The sequence below is a fragment of the Mustela erminea genome, chromosome 17, assembly GCF_009829155.1.
Source record: "Mustela erminea isolate mMusErm1 chromosome 17, mMusErm1.Pri, whole genome shotgun sequence".
Taxonomy (NCBI): Eukaryota; Metazoa; Chordata; class Mammalia; order Carnivora; family Mustelidae; genus Mustela; species Mustela erminea.
Window position 1 is genome coordinate 33,920,596 of NC_045630.1, and position 17,510 is coordinate 33,938,105.

General features: G+C 47.7%; 1 protein-coding gene across 2 annotated transcripts in view; it reads right to left on the minus strand.

Moving 5' to 3' along the window:
• The window catches only part of CD34 (CD34 molecule), a 24,281-nt gene continuing 6,771 nt past the window's right edge, over positions 1 to 17,510 (minus strand). Inside the window, exons 2-8 of one of the 2 annotated variants that reach the window (XM_032317945.1) lie at positions 13,475 to 13,657; positions 12,574 to 12,827; positions 11,239 to 11,319; positions 2,977 to 3,127; positions 2,688 to 2,740; positions 2,211 to 2,375; positions 1 to 1,505 (exon numbers count right to left, since the gene is read on the minus strand). In XM_032317945.1, the coding sequence (XP_032173836.1) occupies positions 1,320 to 1,505; positions 2,211 to 2,375; positions 2,688 to 2,740; positions 2,977 to 3,127; positions 11,239 to 11,319; positions 12,574 to 12,827; positions 13,475 to 13,657 (1,073 nt within the window). In that variant the 3' untranslated portion in view covers positions 1 to 1,319. The other variant, XM_032317946.1, reaches the window with a different exon arrangement.

Genomic DNA, 17,510 nt, shown 5'->3' on the forward strand with positions numbered 1-17,510 from the left:
TGTGTCTCAGTATCACTTTAATTACAGTATTTACACACACCATTTTGTATTCCGAAATAAAATCCACCCAATCTTCCTATCTCTGGAAAGCTCTATTTCCAACCGTCATTGAAACCAGGATCCCTGCTCACCCCTCTGGAAAAAAATCAAAAATGCAAATAAAAACCCAGGCCACCTACAGAGGTGGCGGCTTGTGACGAAGGTCCTCTGGAGTTGCCAAGGGGACCTAACTACATGGGGGTGCAGAGCTGTGAGGGTCTGGGGTGGGGGAAGCAGAGACAGAAAGGATTCTGCTGGGAGACTGAGTCCACAGCTCAGCCCAGGAGTCAGGCGGAGGAAGGAGGAAGTCATCCAGATCAGAGGATAAGGCCAGGACCCAGCCTCCGAGCAAGGGGCTTCCTCAGAGATGCACAGGTCAAGAGGCTTGGCTCAAAGATCTGGTCCCATGTTCCCGTCCACTCGGACCCACAGGGGGAAACCAAGGCCCAGGATGAGACTCTGTGAGCCCGAGAGACAAGGACTGAGCCATTCCCTCTCCCTCATTTGTCCCCAAAGGTAGGAATGCATGTGTCCATGCACCCCTACTTTGTCTCCCCAAACAGACACAAGAAATTGTTCAAAACTTGGAGCTTCCTTCCAGGCTCAGCCGGAAAACAGGGCAGGCTTCTGTACGTGGATGTGGGAGTAGAAGGTGTGGAGCTCAGGGGAACCTGGAGAGCAGGACGGAAGCCAGTGCCTGAATCCACAGTGACTTGGCGTGGGCGTAAGGGAGACAGTTTAAGACAACAAGTCTTGCTGGTTATATCATTACAAAGGACTGGGTACACTGGGTTGCTCTGGTTTCCCTAAATGGGAGAAGACAGACATGAGGAAGAAACAGGAAAAGGCAAAGCCTCCTGGGAGGAAACTGGAGCCCAGAAAAGCCCATGCTTCCCCTGGGGGTTCTTTCAATAAGGCAGAGAGGAGGGTGAGGGAAGCTCATGTGTGAACAATGCAAGATGGTCCCCTCCTCCCCACACCCCTGGGAGCGTCTCTGCACTTTGGAATTTCCCCCTCACACCTTTGCTCAAAGTAGACCAGATTCTCGGCTTAGCGAGCAGAATGTGGAAAAGACAGGGGTCACCTCCCGGTCCCCCAGGGGGAAAGAACCCCTCAGCCTGGTACAGTGCGGGGGCCCCAGGAACGGCCTCCGAGGGTGTGTGCGGCAGGAAAGGGTAGAATGTAAGGGATGGTAGCTCCAGCATGGAGGCAGCCTGTTGTCAGGTGTAGGGAGGGGCTCCTTCCCCAGACCCTGCTCAGCCTCGCCCCACCCAGCCGAGTCACAATTCCGTGTCAGCCACCACGTGTTGTCTTGCTGAATGGCCGTTTCTGGATGTGGCCTGGCCGGTCCCGTTCTCCTGAGCCCCTCGGTTCACACTGGCCTTTCCCTGAGCCTCAGGGGAGGACCCAGGGCCTGAGCTATAGCCCTGGCCTCCACCGTTCTCCGTGTAATAAGGGTCTTCGCCCTAGACAGTGTATAAATAAAGGAGCATTATCTGGTAAGCAGGGGAGTGAGGTGGGGATGAAGGTAGGGGGAGGGACAGAGGGGGGTTGCAGCTGCATGTGCAGACTCCTTCCTTCCTGAAGAGCAGTCAGGGTTCCAGCTCCTAGAGGAGAAAGGACAGAGGAGAGGCACCACACCGTGCCACCACGACTCAATCACCAGCTCCCGCCAGCAACCAGGCAGTCCCCAGGACGGGATAACCTCCCCAGAGTAGGGAGCAGGCTGAGGCCAAGAGTCAAACCCCAGCCTTGTCTCCCTCATCCAGAACACTTCAAGAGTAGATTTTCCTACTCTGTGTCCTCTTCTTGGGAGCTGGATGGGACCCATGGGCACTTAATATGCATGCAAATAAGTGTGGCTGATTTAGCAGCCTGTTCTGGTCATACCCAGCTAAACTATGCCAGGCAAAATCAGAAACAGGTGAGAGGAGCCTTCCACTGCCCCAGTGAGCAGGTGGGCTGACCCCCCTAGGGCCCCCTCCCTAATCTGTTCCATATCACTCAGCCTCATCCACTGACACGGTAATGTGCGTGAATGCACGTCCATGTGTGAGGGCACAGAAATACCTTTTCTGGGATTTCTCCTCCCCCCACTTCATGACATTTGTGGACTGCCCCAGAAGGCCACTATCTTCCTCATTTTCTTCACCCTGGACCCCCAAACTGACCAGCCTTTCTCCTGTGGGGCTCCAGCTACGGCGGTTCATCAGGAAATAGCCAGTGGTTCCCAAGATAGCCAGCAGGATCCCTGAGGTGACCAGTGCAATCAGGGTCTTGCGGGAATAGCTCTGGTGGCTCCCAACATCTTGTTCAGTGAAGCCACGGATCCCCAGCTGGAAGGCAAGACACAGAAAAGACAGACCGTCCCGTGTGGGATGTGAGTTCTGGAGCCCACGCTAGACCAAAGAGTAGAGAAATACAAGACTTTGACCTCAGGGATTTTTTCTAAACAGGATTTAAGACTGACATCTGTTGATCAAGCTGCACCATAAAATTTTGGTTCAGGCACATAAAGGTAAAGACTGTCAGGTAAGGAGAGATAGGAGAGACGGGTCTAGAAAAGGGAATTGCTTTCTCCCCTACTCCAGTGAATTCCCCTGACCCAGTTCTCCCTCTGAGAATGTCCATCATCTTAGAGAATTTACCTTTTCGAGGTCAGTCTGGTGCTTCTGCAGAAGCTGGAACTTACTGGAACGTTCTAGAATTAGAAACAGGGGCTGCTGAATCTAGAAGCTGGAAGGGCTGTGTCCTCCTGGGATGTTCTAGATGACGGTCTGATGGCCAGGATAGTCCATCTCAGGAGAGCCTCTCCCATAGTTAGCTCCCCTCCCTAGCACCTGTGCTCTTTAAGCTCAAATACTAGATTTCTGTTCAGGAACCTCAAACTTCAGCCCCACTCCCCCCCCCAGGCCCCAAGACAGAGGCACCCCTTACCTGTTCTGTTGGCCAAGACCAGCAGCAGGCAGTGAGGGCTCACTTCAGACTGGGCCAGGAGCAGGGAGCACACCCCAGCCCCAGCCTCAGCCTGCTCCTCCTCACATAGCACTTGGGTCAGTTTCTCTTCATTGTCCTTCTTAAAGTCCTCCTGGGAAGACAGAGAGAAATGGCGAGCAGAAGATGAAGTTACCCACGTACCCTGAACTGCATCCAGAGTGTCAGGCAACAATCCTGATTCAAGTCACACAGTTACTCTCTAAATAGGAAGGCCCCTTTCTTCCCCCTACAATTATAACTAGAAGGGGGAAAAAAAAAATCCTGTGAACTGTATACGTGGAAAAAATCTAATCAGAAAAAAAAATAAAAAGCTCCAGAATTTCGCAGTACCAAAACATCTATAATTCAGTGTCGTAGGTGGCACTGTAAGGGGGCCGGGGACGAGTTCAGGGAACATTATTAAGGACCGTCCCTGCACACATATAGTATTTCCAATGAAATTCAGAAGAAATTGCCAAGACCAGAAAATAGGAACAGGGTGTAACTGACGAAGAGCAAAATCCTTTGTTTCAAGGTTACAACAGCCCCGAATGTTGGAGGAAAACCCCAGGGAAGTGAGGAACAGAGTACAAATCTCTGGCTAGAGAGTCCGTGGCATCCGCGGGCCCTTCCCTCCTCCCCGCAGGGGGCTCGCCCAGAGCCTGAGTCAGACTGAAGCGGAGTTTTCCCAACACCCCCTTTTCCTCATTAGCGGCCTGGAGCCTAGTTGTCCCTGAGGGTCACAGGTTTCTCCGGGTCGCGGGTTTGACTCTCGGACCCCGGGACCCAGCCCCCTGCGGACACACCCTCATGGTTTTTGGGCAGCCGAGTCCCCGGCCGGGGACGAATCGCAAACACCGGCTGCGCCCTTCCAACTCCCTGCCCCCCCACCCCCGCTCGTCCCAGCGGGGGTTCCAGCAGCCTCGGTCAGGGCGCCCCCCACCCGGCCCCGCCCAGGAAAGGAACCGAAACCAAGACTCTCTGCTCCGTCCGGACGGCAGATGGCGAGGAGGAAATGCCTGAGCAGCTCCGACAGCTTTCCTGTTCGGGGAAAACTGTCGGCGCGTGTGAGGCGCGTCCGCGCCGAGCCTCCGCCGGGGGGCGCGCTTCCTGTTTGTGGGGCCGCGCCGCGCCTTGGGGCCCTCCGGCTTGGAAGGCGGCCTGGGTATTTTCCTACTGCAGGAAAGCCGGGCTCCTTTGCTCCTGCACAAGGCAAAGTCGGGACTGGATCGAGGCCCCAGCTTTCTTCCCTCAGCTGGAATTAAGGGAGTCGAGGAGCAGCTCCCTGGGCTCGGAGGAGGCCCGAAGAGCGGCGCCAGCTCACCTCCACGTCTGAGAGACAGGAGTCCAGAGGGAGCCTCAGGAGGCCCTCAAGAGCCAAGGTCACAGAAAAATGAGTTCTCGGGCCACTACTGTTTCACCCCTGAGGCAAAGGTCTTTCAGGAAGTACTTGGATAAAGGCCCTGTTTCTGGAAAAATCTGGTTCTTACAAAGAGCATTTGCCGTGGGCAGTCTGGACGCGGTTGGTCTCCTTCTTCTCTAGGCCCCTTTCTCTTCGGGGAGCCTTCTGTTGCTCCCCTGTGAGCACCCCCCCGCCACACACACACACAACCATGCCTTCTGGATGAGGAGGACGGAAGTCCTGCCCTAGGTGACTCCGGGCTTCTGGGGTCTCTGGTTGAGGTACATCTCCTGCCTGAGAGAGGCAGAGGGACAAGAGCTCCTGCACAATCTAGACAAAGCCACACAAAATGGCACAAACTTCCTCAAACCACAGAATCTTAAGAAGCTGCACCTCAACCATAGTCACCTCTTCTGACAAGTGGGAAGCCCGGATTGCAAAAGGCTGTGCGGAAAATCTCTACACATGTATCCAGTGTGTGGTGGGGTGGTGGTGGGGGGAGGGCAGCTGTGAACGTCCCAGGGTCAGGGCTCTCAGTCTGCCTGCCTGGCTGTGAACATACATGACGCTTACTACGTCTCCGGCGCTGCTCTGAGAGCTTTACATGTATTGACTCACCTAGGCTTTGCATAACCCTCTGCGACGGGTGTTATCATCCTCCCCGTTTGACAGATGAAGAAACTGAGGCACAAAGAGACAGGTGACAGAGCTAGTTTCATGGTAGGCGCCACAACGAAGGGACCGCTAAAGTGCTTGGACATTCAGAGGAGGGTGAGCACACATCAGGTCTGGGGTTAGCAGAAATGTGACAAAGTAAGCCTTGGAGAATGGAGAAACTGTGCTGGAGAAGCTGGTAGGGACAGGCCTTCAGATGGTGCGGGGGGTGGGGGGTACCACAAGGGAAGCCCAAGTGTGTGAGAGCCTGTGACCTTCACAACCTTGGCTATGAGAAGATGGAAGGACACCGCCTTCTCCTTTGGATTCTCCATCTTTCAAGACTCCCACCTCCTCCATGAAGTGGTCCTATCTTGTGTAGACTGGGCATCAACCTTGCCTCTGCTGTTGATTAGGTTCTTTGCAAGACATACAACTAGTCTGAGTGTGAGTTTCCTCAGCTGAAGACTGAGTTGTGTCCAAGGAGATGTTGTAGGAAGAGCAGCGCACAAAGTGTGTAGAACTTAAAGGGACACTGGACAAACCGCATAGTACGATTACTATTCAATAACAGCAACACTACGCACCCCCTATCCCCCAGAATCCACACTCTGAGGTTTGATTATATTCTGCCTTACAGTCAGAGTTATTTCATTCTGGCTAGACTGTAAGGCTCCTTAGCTGGGGGAGTAGGTGTACATTACATAATTCCATCATTTTGAACCCAGGCTGCCCCAAGCATAGCACCAAACAAACAAAAGAACTCACTGAATTGTTGTTCAACTTAAGGTCCCAACTGGTTTGGCCTCCACACAGGGTCCCTCCACCCTTTGCTTAGTTTCTTGGACGGAATTCAAGGGAACAACAGCGGCCAGCCTCCCACTTTGGAGTCCAGCGGCATCAGTGAATTGTGTCGGGGCCGGAGAGGAGCAGGTGGATCCTGAACAAAGCACAATGCTTCTCCGGAAGCTTGAAATAAACATCCTCCCCCCAGAGAGGCTGTGGGCAGATATCATGGGAGAGTGGGCAGGAGGAAGCCACAGCCTTTGCCATTTTGCTCATGAGAATCAGATTTGTGAGTCCCTAGCCACATCTGTTCACACATGGTACTTTGCAAAAATAATACGGACAACAGTAAAGCCATCTAACCTTTCCTGGTAGCAACCTCAGACTCTGCCAAGACTTTTAACATGTTAAAGAAGCATGTTAAGCACTGGAGTGGGGAGGAGAGGGACAGGTATTTTTCTAAATGAGCCTTAAGGGTTTTCAGTGCTGAGATTTTAGAATCAATTCTCATGCTTTCTCTCTCTCTCTCCCACTTTATTAGGGTGTGAGTTTGACACTGGAGGCAAAACCTTGTTTTCATTTAGCGACTAGAGTGAAGGGCCTGCTACAAGTCACACAACAAGGGGGCAGCGGGCCAAGGGCAAGGAGTTAGGCTGTCTCTAGATCTCAGGCTCTCTGCAAGAGACACACTGTCGGGGCGCCTTCGTGGCTCAGTTGGTTAAGCAACTGCCTTTGGCTAGGGTCATGATCCCAAAGTCCTGAGATTGAGCCCCACATCAGGCTCCCTGCTCAGTGGGGAGCCTGCATCTCTTTCTCCCTCTGCTACTCTGCCTGCTTGTGCTCTCTCACTCTCTGAGATAAATTAAATAAATAAATAAATAGATAAATAGATTAAATTAAATAAATAAATTAATTTTTTAAGATTTATAAAATTCTTTAAAAAGAAAGAGAGAGAGACACACACACACTGTCTTCATCTGTACTCCATCTGTAAGTTATTTTTTTCTGCGTGGAAACTGACCTTTAGTGTTTGGGCAGAGGGCAAGGAAGGCGTGGGCTGGGGGAGATGATCTGGAGGCTGGAAGCAAACTGCCTTCGATGGAGTCAATGTGACAGAATAAGGGTGATGTGAGCTGGCTGAGTAGGTACAGCCTCGGCATAGAAACACATGTGGCTTGGAAGAAAGAAAGGTAGTTCTCAAAAACAAATTCCTTGGCAAATGGCTTGAATAGAGATTTCACCAAAGAGGATATGCAAATGGCCAGTAAGCACATGAAAAGATGTTCAGCATCACCAATCATCAGGAAATGCCCATCAAAATCCCAAGGAGATACCACCTCCTGCTCATTGGGATGGTCACTGTATAAAAAACATGATAAACGTTGGTGAGGATGTGGACATATTGGAACTCTGGTGCTCTGTTGGTGGGAATGCAAAACAGCACAGCTGCTGTGGAAAACAGTATGGCGAGTCTTAGAAGACTTAAAAATAGATTTACCATATAATGCAGCAATTCTACCTCCGAGTATCTAACCAAAAGATATGAAATCAGAGTGTTAAGGAGATATTTGTACACCCATGTCCACAACAGCGTTATTCACCGTGGTAAAAGCTGGAAGCAATCTCAGAATTCTTTGGTAGATGCAAAGATCCACAAAATGTGGTCTATATGAACAATGGAATATTCTTCAGCCTTGAAAGGGAAGAAATTCTGACACTTGAGGACATGATGCTAAGTGAGAAAGGCCAGTCACAAAAATATAAAAGCTGTATGACTCCCCTCTCGTGAGGTACCCAGAGTCATCAAATTCATACAGACGGAAAGTAGAATGATGGTGGCCAGAACCTAGGAGGTGGGGGGACGGGAACTGGTTTCATGTGTGTAGAGTTTCAGCTCTGGATGATGAAGAGTGCTGGAGATGGCACAACAATGTGGATGTTCTTAAGACCACCTAATACCACTGAACAGTATGTGGACTTACAAATGGGTAAGGTGGTATGTTTTATGTTATGTGTACTTTGCCACCCCTAAAAATTTTCTTGGTGGATTCCCCCCTGGATAAACGGGTAGAGTCTAAGAGAACAAAGTCATCTCACATTTTGGTAAGTATTTGGGAAACCATAACCACAAAAACTAAATTGCCCTGGCGCCGTGGCAAAGAGAATGAAAGTCAGACTCGGAGTGACAGGGGCTGCTAATGAGGACCTGAAGACGGGGTAGCAGGTGCTTGAGAAGAGCATGGGGTTGCCTTCCCTCCCCCAGCTGGTAGAGGTGATTTCTGTCTAAAGGTGAGGCTGGGGAGCAAAAGGAGAGTGGCTGAGAAATAAGTGTCTGCAGACACACCGACAGAAGATAGGCCTGTCTGATACACACAGTGAGCGCTGCCAGGTCAAATCCTCCATGCAGCCCAGTGCAGAGCGAGCGTCTGGAGGGCTGAGAACAGGCATCCGTAGCTCTGTCATGGGTAACACTACCCCTGATGCAGGTGCAGCCAACATGACCCAAGTACTCAAGGACACGATGCTATAGGAATTCAAGGCCTTCATGCTTCTCATTAGGCTGTGACTAGGACTTGAGTTTCCCACGGTTAGAACCAGTGCCTTGAGGCCCTCTGATGCTAAGAGTACAAATGCAACCCAAGGAAAAGGAGCAGGCACCATGCCGTTCACAGCCCCCAGAACACACTGATCATAGACAAGCGCGCACTGGGACTCAAGGAAAAGGAATCTGAAACACAGTCGGGAACTTTGGCCCAAGATTCTGAGCAAGGATTGCTGACTGGGGAAAAGTTACCTTGGGGAGCTTAGGAGGTACTGCTGCTTAGGGGCTGGGGCAGAGGAGCCCTCAGGAAGAAAGGGGGACCAGCAGTGGCAAAGGGACCAGGGAACCGGTAGCAGGATCGGGTGCTACCGTAGAGCTCATTCATCATGAGCGGGGCAGAAGCCTTCCTCAGGATGCCAGAGGGCTTGCTGCCTTTCCTCATCCCTACACAGAGCCTCCCCAGATCTCAGAAGGGAGCACAGACTTCAGCTCTGGCCTGAATTGAGGAGACAGTAAATAATACAGAGAGAAAGCAACCACAGCACAGTAAGAGGGGTTGGTTCTGGAGTAGCAGTAAGTTTCCGGCACTTGTCTTGAATGATGACCCTAGTTAAATGTGAACCTCAAAGATCAATGGACAGGGGCACCTGGGTGGCTCAGTGGGTTAAAGCCTCTGCCTTTGGCTCAGGTCATGATCCCAGCGTCCTGGGATCCAGCTCCGAAACAGGCTCTCTACTCAGCAGGGAGCCTGCTTCCTCCTCTCTCTCTGCCTGCCTCTTTGCCTGCTTGTGATCTCTGTCTGTCAAATAAATAAATAAATATATCTTTAAAAAAAAAAAAAGAGCAATGGACAGATGCTTAGAATGCTCGGCAGTTAGTTCTAAATCGGTGGGACAAAGAAGCAGCATTCTGGCATAGGAAAATAAGTGCTTAACCAGGATATTGCACACACACACACACACAAAACTCACTTTTTTAAAAGCTATAATTACCAAAGGGTTTGGCAATTTTTAAAAAAATAAGTAGAGTTGAAAATCAGTATCAGAAACAGAGTATTACCTGTACATTGTACATTCATGTTTAAGTTCACTATTTTGCAAATTGCACTTGTTAGTCTATTGTGTGAACTTGTGTCTGCAATTCCCATTGTTTTTTTAAAAGTCCTAGGCTAAATAAAGACCTTAGGTATAATTTTAAAAGATCTGTGAGTCAGAATGACCTAACCGATAATCACAGGTAAAACAGGTGTAATCAGAATGGACAAAATAACTAACCAAATGTTTTCTACAGACTTTAGTTCACCCAGGTCCTTTCCAATCTATGCAATCACACACCACATACATGGCTCCCTTAAATGGATTCCCAACCAGTAAGGAAATGTTTTTTCCTACAAGTTAATAGGAAGAGTCCTGTCATTCCATTCTTAGTTGAGGAAATTGTAACTGTCAGGAAAGATTACTGAAACAAAGCAAGGACGTCTGCTATCACCATTAAAAGTTAATGCCATACTGTATAGTCTTACCAATGCAATAAGACCTGAAACTGAAACAAAGTGTAACTACTAAGAGGGAGGAGAAAAACAATGTACAGCGGCAGTGGTAGGTAACATGACAGCTGGCCTTACAAACAAAATGAATCAACTAGAAAGCTCTTGTAAGTAACAAGTAAGTTAAAGAAAAAGGCTAAACCCAAGATAAATTTCAGAACTCAACTTTCTAATATACCACCAGTGATCAATGGGGAATCTATATTATTTTTTTTTTAATTTTTTTAAAGATTTTTATTTATTTATTTGAGAGAGAGACAGTGAGAGAGAGCATGAGCGAGGAGAAGGTCAGAGAGAGAAGCAGACTCTCCATGCAGCTGGGAGCCCGATGTGGGACTCGATCCCGGGACTCCGGGATCATGACCTGAGCCGAAGGCAGTCGTCCAACCAACTGAGCCACCCAGGCGCCCCGGGGAATCTATATTATAAATAACTTTAAAAAGTTCATAAAACCTACAGGGAAAAAACATAGCTTTTAGTTTTTAAAAACTAAAAAGTCAATATGCTGAACAGTACAAGAGTAGATCAGAAAAATATAGAGGGATTTATAGTGGCTCCAATGAAAAAAAATTTCTTTAATTTTGACAAGATGTTTCTGAAGTTTTTCTAAAAGAATAGACAAAAAATACATTTTTATTTACAGTGTAGTGAGCAACGACCTGCCTAGATGGATATTTAAAGTACTATAATGTAAAAGGATGATAATTATTAAAAATTTAAATAAGCAAAAAAGACAAATCAAACAAATAAAATATCTCTGAAGAATATGCCCTGGTACATATAAAAACTTAATAGAAGCTTAAAAAAAAAAAAAAGAAAACTAACCAGCATTCCAATCAACAATGGAGAGGATCATTCAATAAATGTTAGGAAAATCAGTTACATGGAAAATACAGCATTACAGCATAAAGACATTCTATATAGATTAAAACATTATTTGTCAATTATAATAATAAATTGGTATTTTAAGTTACTGGTTTATGTTTCACTAAAGACTTTCTTAACACAAAAGTAAACTTAAATCTGACAATGTACGTATTCAATGTACTCAAGAGGAGGGAAAAAGGTAACTAAATTTAAATAAAATTGTTTTTGCCTTCTTTGCCCACCAGAGGGGGCCTCTTACTCCCTAAACCCAAAAGCTCAGTGTTGAAAAGTGCCTGACCAAGCTAAATTCTCCCCATCCCACCCAAGTCTCATCCAGTCCAAGATGGCTTAAGGATGTTCAGAAAGGGTTGTGGAAGAAGAGGGAGGAGGAAAGGATAGAGGTGAGATGGGGGGAGTCTGACTTACACAGCTGGAGTCCTCATTTAGCTCTAGGCAGATACCTTGGGTCAATTTCACTTCCTTGACTTGGGAACATTTGATTTCTCCCTGTATTAAAACAAAAACAAAGTAAATAAGCCAGTATCTTTGCTCCCCACTCTCCCTCCCCCTACCGCTTTTCCAGTTTAATTTCTGTGAGGTACTCTCTTAAGGGGTTTTAGGAAAAAGGAAATTTAAAGATGTTAGGGGACTAGAGCTATATAATGGTGTTCCTCCCTTCCTCTGTCTCACTCCCATCCCCATCAGATAGTCAAAACCTGTGTTACTAGCCCAGGCTTGCCAGCAAGTAGCTATTTGCAGTCTTGGTAGACATTAGCTTGGATGGTACAGAAAAGGAAGAGGGGGAAAAACTTTTCCCACTGGGGCTGTTTTCCCTGCAATGGATTATATACTTGCAAGTAAGGCCATGTAAGCAAACAGATAATGGGGTGGCCAGGCAGAACCTGGTGACATTCTTTTTCCTCTTGGCCCCTAGGACTCTCCAGATTCCTCGTCTGGCTCCTTTAAAAACAGAAACCCAGACAGGTTCCTCATGCCTGCCTTCAGGCCCCACGCCCCCATGTTTTCTCCCCTTCCTGCTGAAAGCTGTTGACAACCACGGACCCCAACACTGAGCTCATCATCCCTGGTCTGCCCAGCTCTTCATGGCTTCTCTATTCCTGGCATACTGTCAAACCCTCTCACATGCAGGAAATGGGAGTTGTCCTAAACATTTTTGGAAAAGTCACCCCATTAAATGGAATATGGTCTCCAAGTATGCCCAAAGGAAGATGGTGCCCTGGTCAAAGCCCAGACCAAGGGTACGAGCAAGAACCACAGCAGACCTCCAAGAAACCGCTCCCCCCGACTTTCTATTCCCTAGAGATGCAACACCCACAATATAGATCAGCTACCTGTCTCTACTCCTCTCTTCCCTGTCTATCCTTTCCAGCAATATTTAAGCTGCCTATTTTCTTAAAAAAAAAAAAATTATTTACTTAGAGAGACAGAAAAAGAGCATTGAGGAGGGAGAGGGGCAGACGGAGAGGAAGAGAGAGAATCTCCAGTCAACTCCTTGCTGAACACAGAGCCCAACATGGGGGTCGATCCCACAGTCCCAACGTCATGACCTGACCCGAAATCAAGAGTTGGACGCTTAACTCACAGAGCCACCCAGGCACTCCTAAGCTGCACATTTACCTTATTAATTGGTACATGAACCAAATCTCACTGGTTGGGATGAAAAGAGGTTGACAGGAAGAGAGGGTCTCCATAAATATGAAGTGAGGGGGCAATCTGCCACTTTTGGCCCAATTCACATACCTTGATGATACTTGGGATAAGAGAAAAGGAGGTATAGTATTCAGTGGGGGATGTCACAAGGCTGGTGCTATTGTATGGAGGATCCGAAACATTTCCAGGTGGGAGGCTGGACTGCAAGGTCATAGCTGAAGTTGAAAAGTTGGTGGGAATAGAAGTTACTGTGGTAGCTAAAGAGGTCTGTGACTGGACGGTAGAGTTCATGGTCCCAGACACTAGGATGATCTCAGAGGTAGATGTGATGTTGACTGTAGTCTCTGAAATAGACAAAAACACAAGTGTACATGTGCACATGTGTGCATAAACACACACACACACACACACACACACACACACACACCCCTACACACATCTCAGTTCACCATCTTGAATTAAAATCTTATAGAGAATGATATGGGCATGGACTTCCCAGAAAAGGGAATTTGGGAAGTTAAGAGCTACTTCATGTCCTAACCCTTACCAAAGTGATTTCAAGCCAGCTGTTGGAACCACAGCTATAACTGAGAATATTACTAGAGGTTCTTTTGGGATTCTAACATTGAACTGGATTCTGATCTACCCTAAAGAAGTCAAAAAGCACTTTGAACCTAAAGAGATTAGAGATTTCTAGGGAGTCCTCATCTGATCCTTATTTCATCACTAACGTGAACTCAGCACGAGAGCAGAGTACAAGGAGAATGACTGATCAGGATTAGCTGCCAAAGCTGCCCGAGAGCAAGCTGTCACTATAGGAGAATCATCAGCAACTTACTTCAGGGTCCCCTAAGCATGACGCACAAATCATATTTCAAGGGGCTTGCGTATTTCCATCTGTGGGGGAAAGCAGGCCTGGTGGTGGCAATATCCTAATGCTTTACCCAGGCACCAGCAGCAGGCCCTCTGGGGCCTGAGACAAGCACTTTACCTGAGATGGCTGTTGTGGTCCCACTGGTGTCTCGAGAGACAGAGAGCGGGGTGGTATCTCCAAGAGGACTTTGTGTGGTGGTTTCCTGGTTGGATACATTTGCAGAAACAGCTGAAGTTAATTCTTGGGGGGTTGAATGTGTGGTAATAGAAGTTATGTTTTCCACAGTTGTGAACCCAGAGGCTATAAAGAAACAAGGAGGACAAGTCAGAACTGAAATCATCTTGGAGTCTCATGACATCATGACATCAAGAATATCCTTCTGGACAGGTGACTAATTTCTCACTACTAGATTTTCCCTAGGAAAATAAGGAAGGAAAAGCTTGCATACACCAAGTGTCTAATATGGTACTATTTATAGGAGGGGAAAGTGGAAAGCAACTAAATGAATTACAACAGGATAAATGCTAGATGCATTTCACATACCATAATCATCACAGATAAACAATTGTGAAAAAAAAAAAAACTAAAGCCACATGAGAATATAAGGCAATGTTTGTAACATGTTAAAATAAAATATTAAAATATCAGATTCTATCTGAATAAATATCACAGAGATCTAAACTATAGGAGAGGAAGTACCTTTATTTCCTTTTTAATGGGTCTTCCTCTCTTCTGTCGCTCTCTATCCCCTAGAGTAATAGAGTCTTGGAATAATCACTAGAGTCATGCCATCTCTAGGCAACCCCCTTAAAAAGCTTCTCTCAGTCTAAGGCTTTCCCACTCCCAAACTCCCTCCATTCTTTCCCTTATGATCTGCAAACCCTTCCTCTCCTTGTCTTTTGTTGAGGAACTCAGAAGGCCAACCCCCGGCCCCAAGATTTCTTTCAAGAAGCTCTGACCTAGGAATCCAGTGGATGGATTAGAGAACATAAGGCCTGGCTGCCCATCAAATGGGGTGGGAAGAAAGCCTAGTTCTGGCTCTGCCAATAACCACATAGTTTAATGCGTGTGCCTGTGTGTCTCTGTGTGTGTCTCAGTTTACCCATCTCAAGAGTAAGTGTCTTTCCCTCCATGGATTGTTGGGAAAATGAACAACAAATGTTGAATTGGTATACCATACTCTTCCTGGATTTAATTATTCTCTGAAGATCTTCCTGAGGGTCCTTGCCCTTCCGTGTTTCCTGGGGCACCTCCCAGTGCCATCCTTACACCCAGAGAGGAGAAGCCTCCTGACTGGACCCTGAGCTTTAAAGTCTGTATTTTGTTCCTCCTCCTACTGCCCTGCCCCAAACCGTGAGGAGTCCAGGGACCCAACAGAGATGTACCCTCTCTTCTAGGTCATACGGTGGGGACCAGAACTCCTAGAACCTCTTGCCCAAATGGCTCTTTGCCCACTTGAGGATCTTCAAGGGGCCTTTTCTCCCAGTTGTCCATCCTTCGGAGGGTGAATGCACCTCCAAGGCGTGAGGGTGGCCAAGAGGTGGCTGTTTCAGGAAGAAGGGGGACACGTGAAGCATGTGGGTGATGTGTGCGTCACTTGCATGCAAGATCCCCCACAATGTGTGCCAGATTTGTGGGGGAAAAGGCCAGAAAGACACGCTGGGACCAAAGGCCATCTCTTCCTGCTCAGCCACACTGTGGCCTTGAATTCAGAGACTGACAGGGTCCCAAATTCAAACTTGGCCTTCCAGAAGGCCATGAAGGTATGTTTTTTGAGGTAAGGGGCTAGAGGATATTTCATTTATAAGCTAACTGATAACTTGGGAGTACTTGGATAAGACTGAGGGCCTCTATTCTACTCTTGTTTGGGCTTTAGGAACTTTGGGGACGGACTTGGTACCCAGAGGTCAGCATCCAGCAGCACCACCCTTAAGGAAAGATGCCTGAGGATCCCAGACCACCCAAAGCTTATTTTTAAATTTTCCTGATTAAGATCTAGGTCTGTATTTTGGGGGGTTTCCAGGTAAATAGCAATGTAGAATGACACCTCTTCTTTCCCTCAGCATCCAGAGGGAAATTAGGGTTTTGTTTCATTGTAATTCACTTGGGACCAAGAATGCTGCCCTTAAAATCGGTGAGCGGTCTCACGCTCCCACATCAGCCTCCCTCCCCACCTGCTACAAGTAGATTGATATGCATGGTGAGGACAGTAATCATATCTTAATATTATGTGCAGGTAAGCAGGAAGAAGAAGTGATATTACCATCTCCATTTTAGAGATAAGGATCTTGGCCACGGTTTTGGCCAAGAGGGGAAGCCATAGTTTACGTGGGGCAGAGAGCAATGGGGCCTCTGAGGTTTAGCAGACACTTGAATGGAAGGAGCAAGAGGGTCAGGGAGTCTAAACTGCTAAGAATCAGGATGCATCCTCCCCCCTCCCTTCCAGACAGAAAAGAATGGGCTCCTATCTGGGCCCGGTGGAAGGTGGGCTTATCAAGATAAAATACATGGGAAGCAGATCCAGTCTTCCACTGCCCCTAGATAGGACCTGTTTAGCAATCTGCCCCTAAGGTATAAACTCACTGAAGGGGGCACGGGGTGGGGACACGTGGTCACTGAATTGAAGGGTCATCCTCCCTGGGTACGACTCCAAGGCACCGCTGGAACTCCGCCTTGGCATCATGCTTCCTTCCCACCCTTTCCTCTTCTTCCTTCCAACACATCAATTCCTGGGAATCCTATCTGGCTTAGGCCAGCCCAGCCTGGCCCAGCCCTTTTCTCTTTCCAAAGAAAGCTGGGTCTGACTGAGGTGATGTCATGCTTTTGAATCCCCTCCCCCAGGACCTCCTTCACCCAGACAAACAGTTTTGAACTTTTCCAGATGTGAGCGGAGACCTGCTGCTCATTGAGGACAGAGGTGTCTGTGCCAGATGAGTGAAGCAACCCGGGACCCAGGCCAGCTACTGACCCACTAGGGTCTGGCTCCCGGTGGCCGCAGCCTCCTCTTGCCCCCCAAGCTGGCCAAATTCTGAGCAACAGGTAGCAGGATCCATCAGCAAAGAGAATGAAAGCTCAACCTCAGAATCACGTCCCTGAGCCTGGAGTGGGCAGGGATGCCTGCTGAGAACCTGGAGAAACAGATCAAAGATGGAGACCAGAAAGGCAAGGCTCAGTGATGGGGTATGTTGTGAGTTGGTGTAGAGCGAGGGGTCACAGTGGTCGGGCCCTGGAAGCCAGTCCAACCAAGGGGCTGCAGCAGAGGGACTGGCCAGGAGGGAACCTCGTGGTTTCCCAGATTCTAAGGCTCCCATGAGAAGACTGCATCTCACAGGAGTAAAATTTACATGAAGCAAGACTGGCCCCAGGTCTCTTTATATCCCATCTTCCCACACACGTCCCCATGGCATTAAACCATCAAATGCTGAGCCTTCTTTATCTGAGCTTCCTTTCCCCCAACTCCATAAGGGAGTTACAGCAGCTTACCAGTTAGATTCTAGGAGACAATGGTGAAAGCACCACCCCATTGCATTCTTGACCGGAGCCTTTCAGAAACATAACCCTTAGCCCCAACCCACAGAGCATTTTAAAATTTACAAACAGATTAAAATCCAACAAAAGTACAATTTAAAATCAAACAAAAGGCTATCTTCTGCTGTTTACTTCTGATTCTACCTTTATTAGCTGTATCTCCCTAAGCACCTGATTTGACTGTGGGTAACCTGTTTGATATTGGGGCAAAGGGAGGAAACAAGGTATCAGGTAGTTAGCAAAACGAGGGTAAGAAGCCAAAATGGCCAAATAGAGGTCACGAAAGTCATGTAGTAAAAGTAATGCTTTTAACTTATAAGTACTTATTCCGAGGTGATTATTCTCATTTTCCACGTGGCTCTAACAAGCTTTATTATCAGATATCCTAGCTAAAAGCTAAAACTTAGAGACTCTTAGAAGCAATCAATAAAGAGAAACAACAGCTTATAAAAGAAGAAACAGATAAATGAAAAACAGACATGAGTATTAAAACCCACACCAGTCTGGAATCATTTAGGGTAGGAGTCAATAAATACATACACCTTAATAAGCATGAACAAAGTCACTGAGTTGCAACATAACCAAATTATTTTCCACATCCAACTGAGTCATAAAAGTTAAAGTC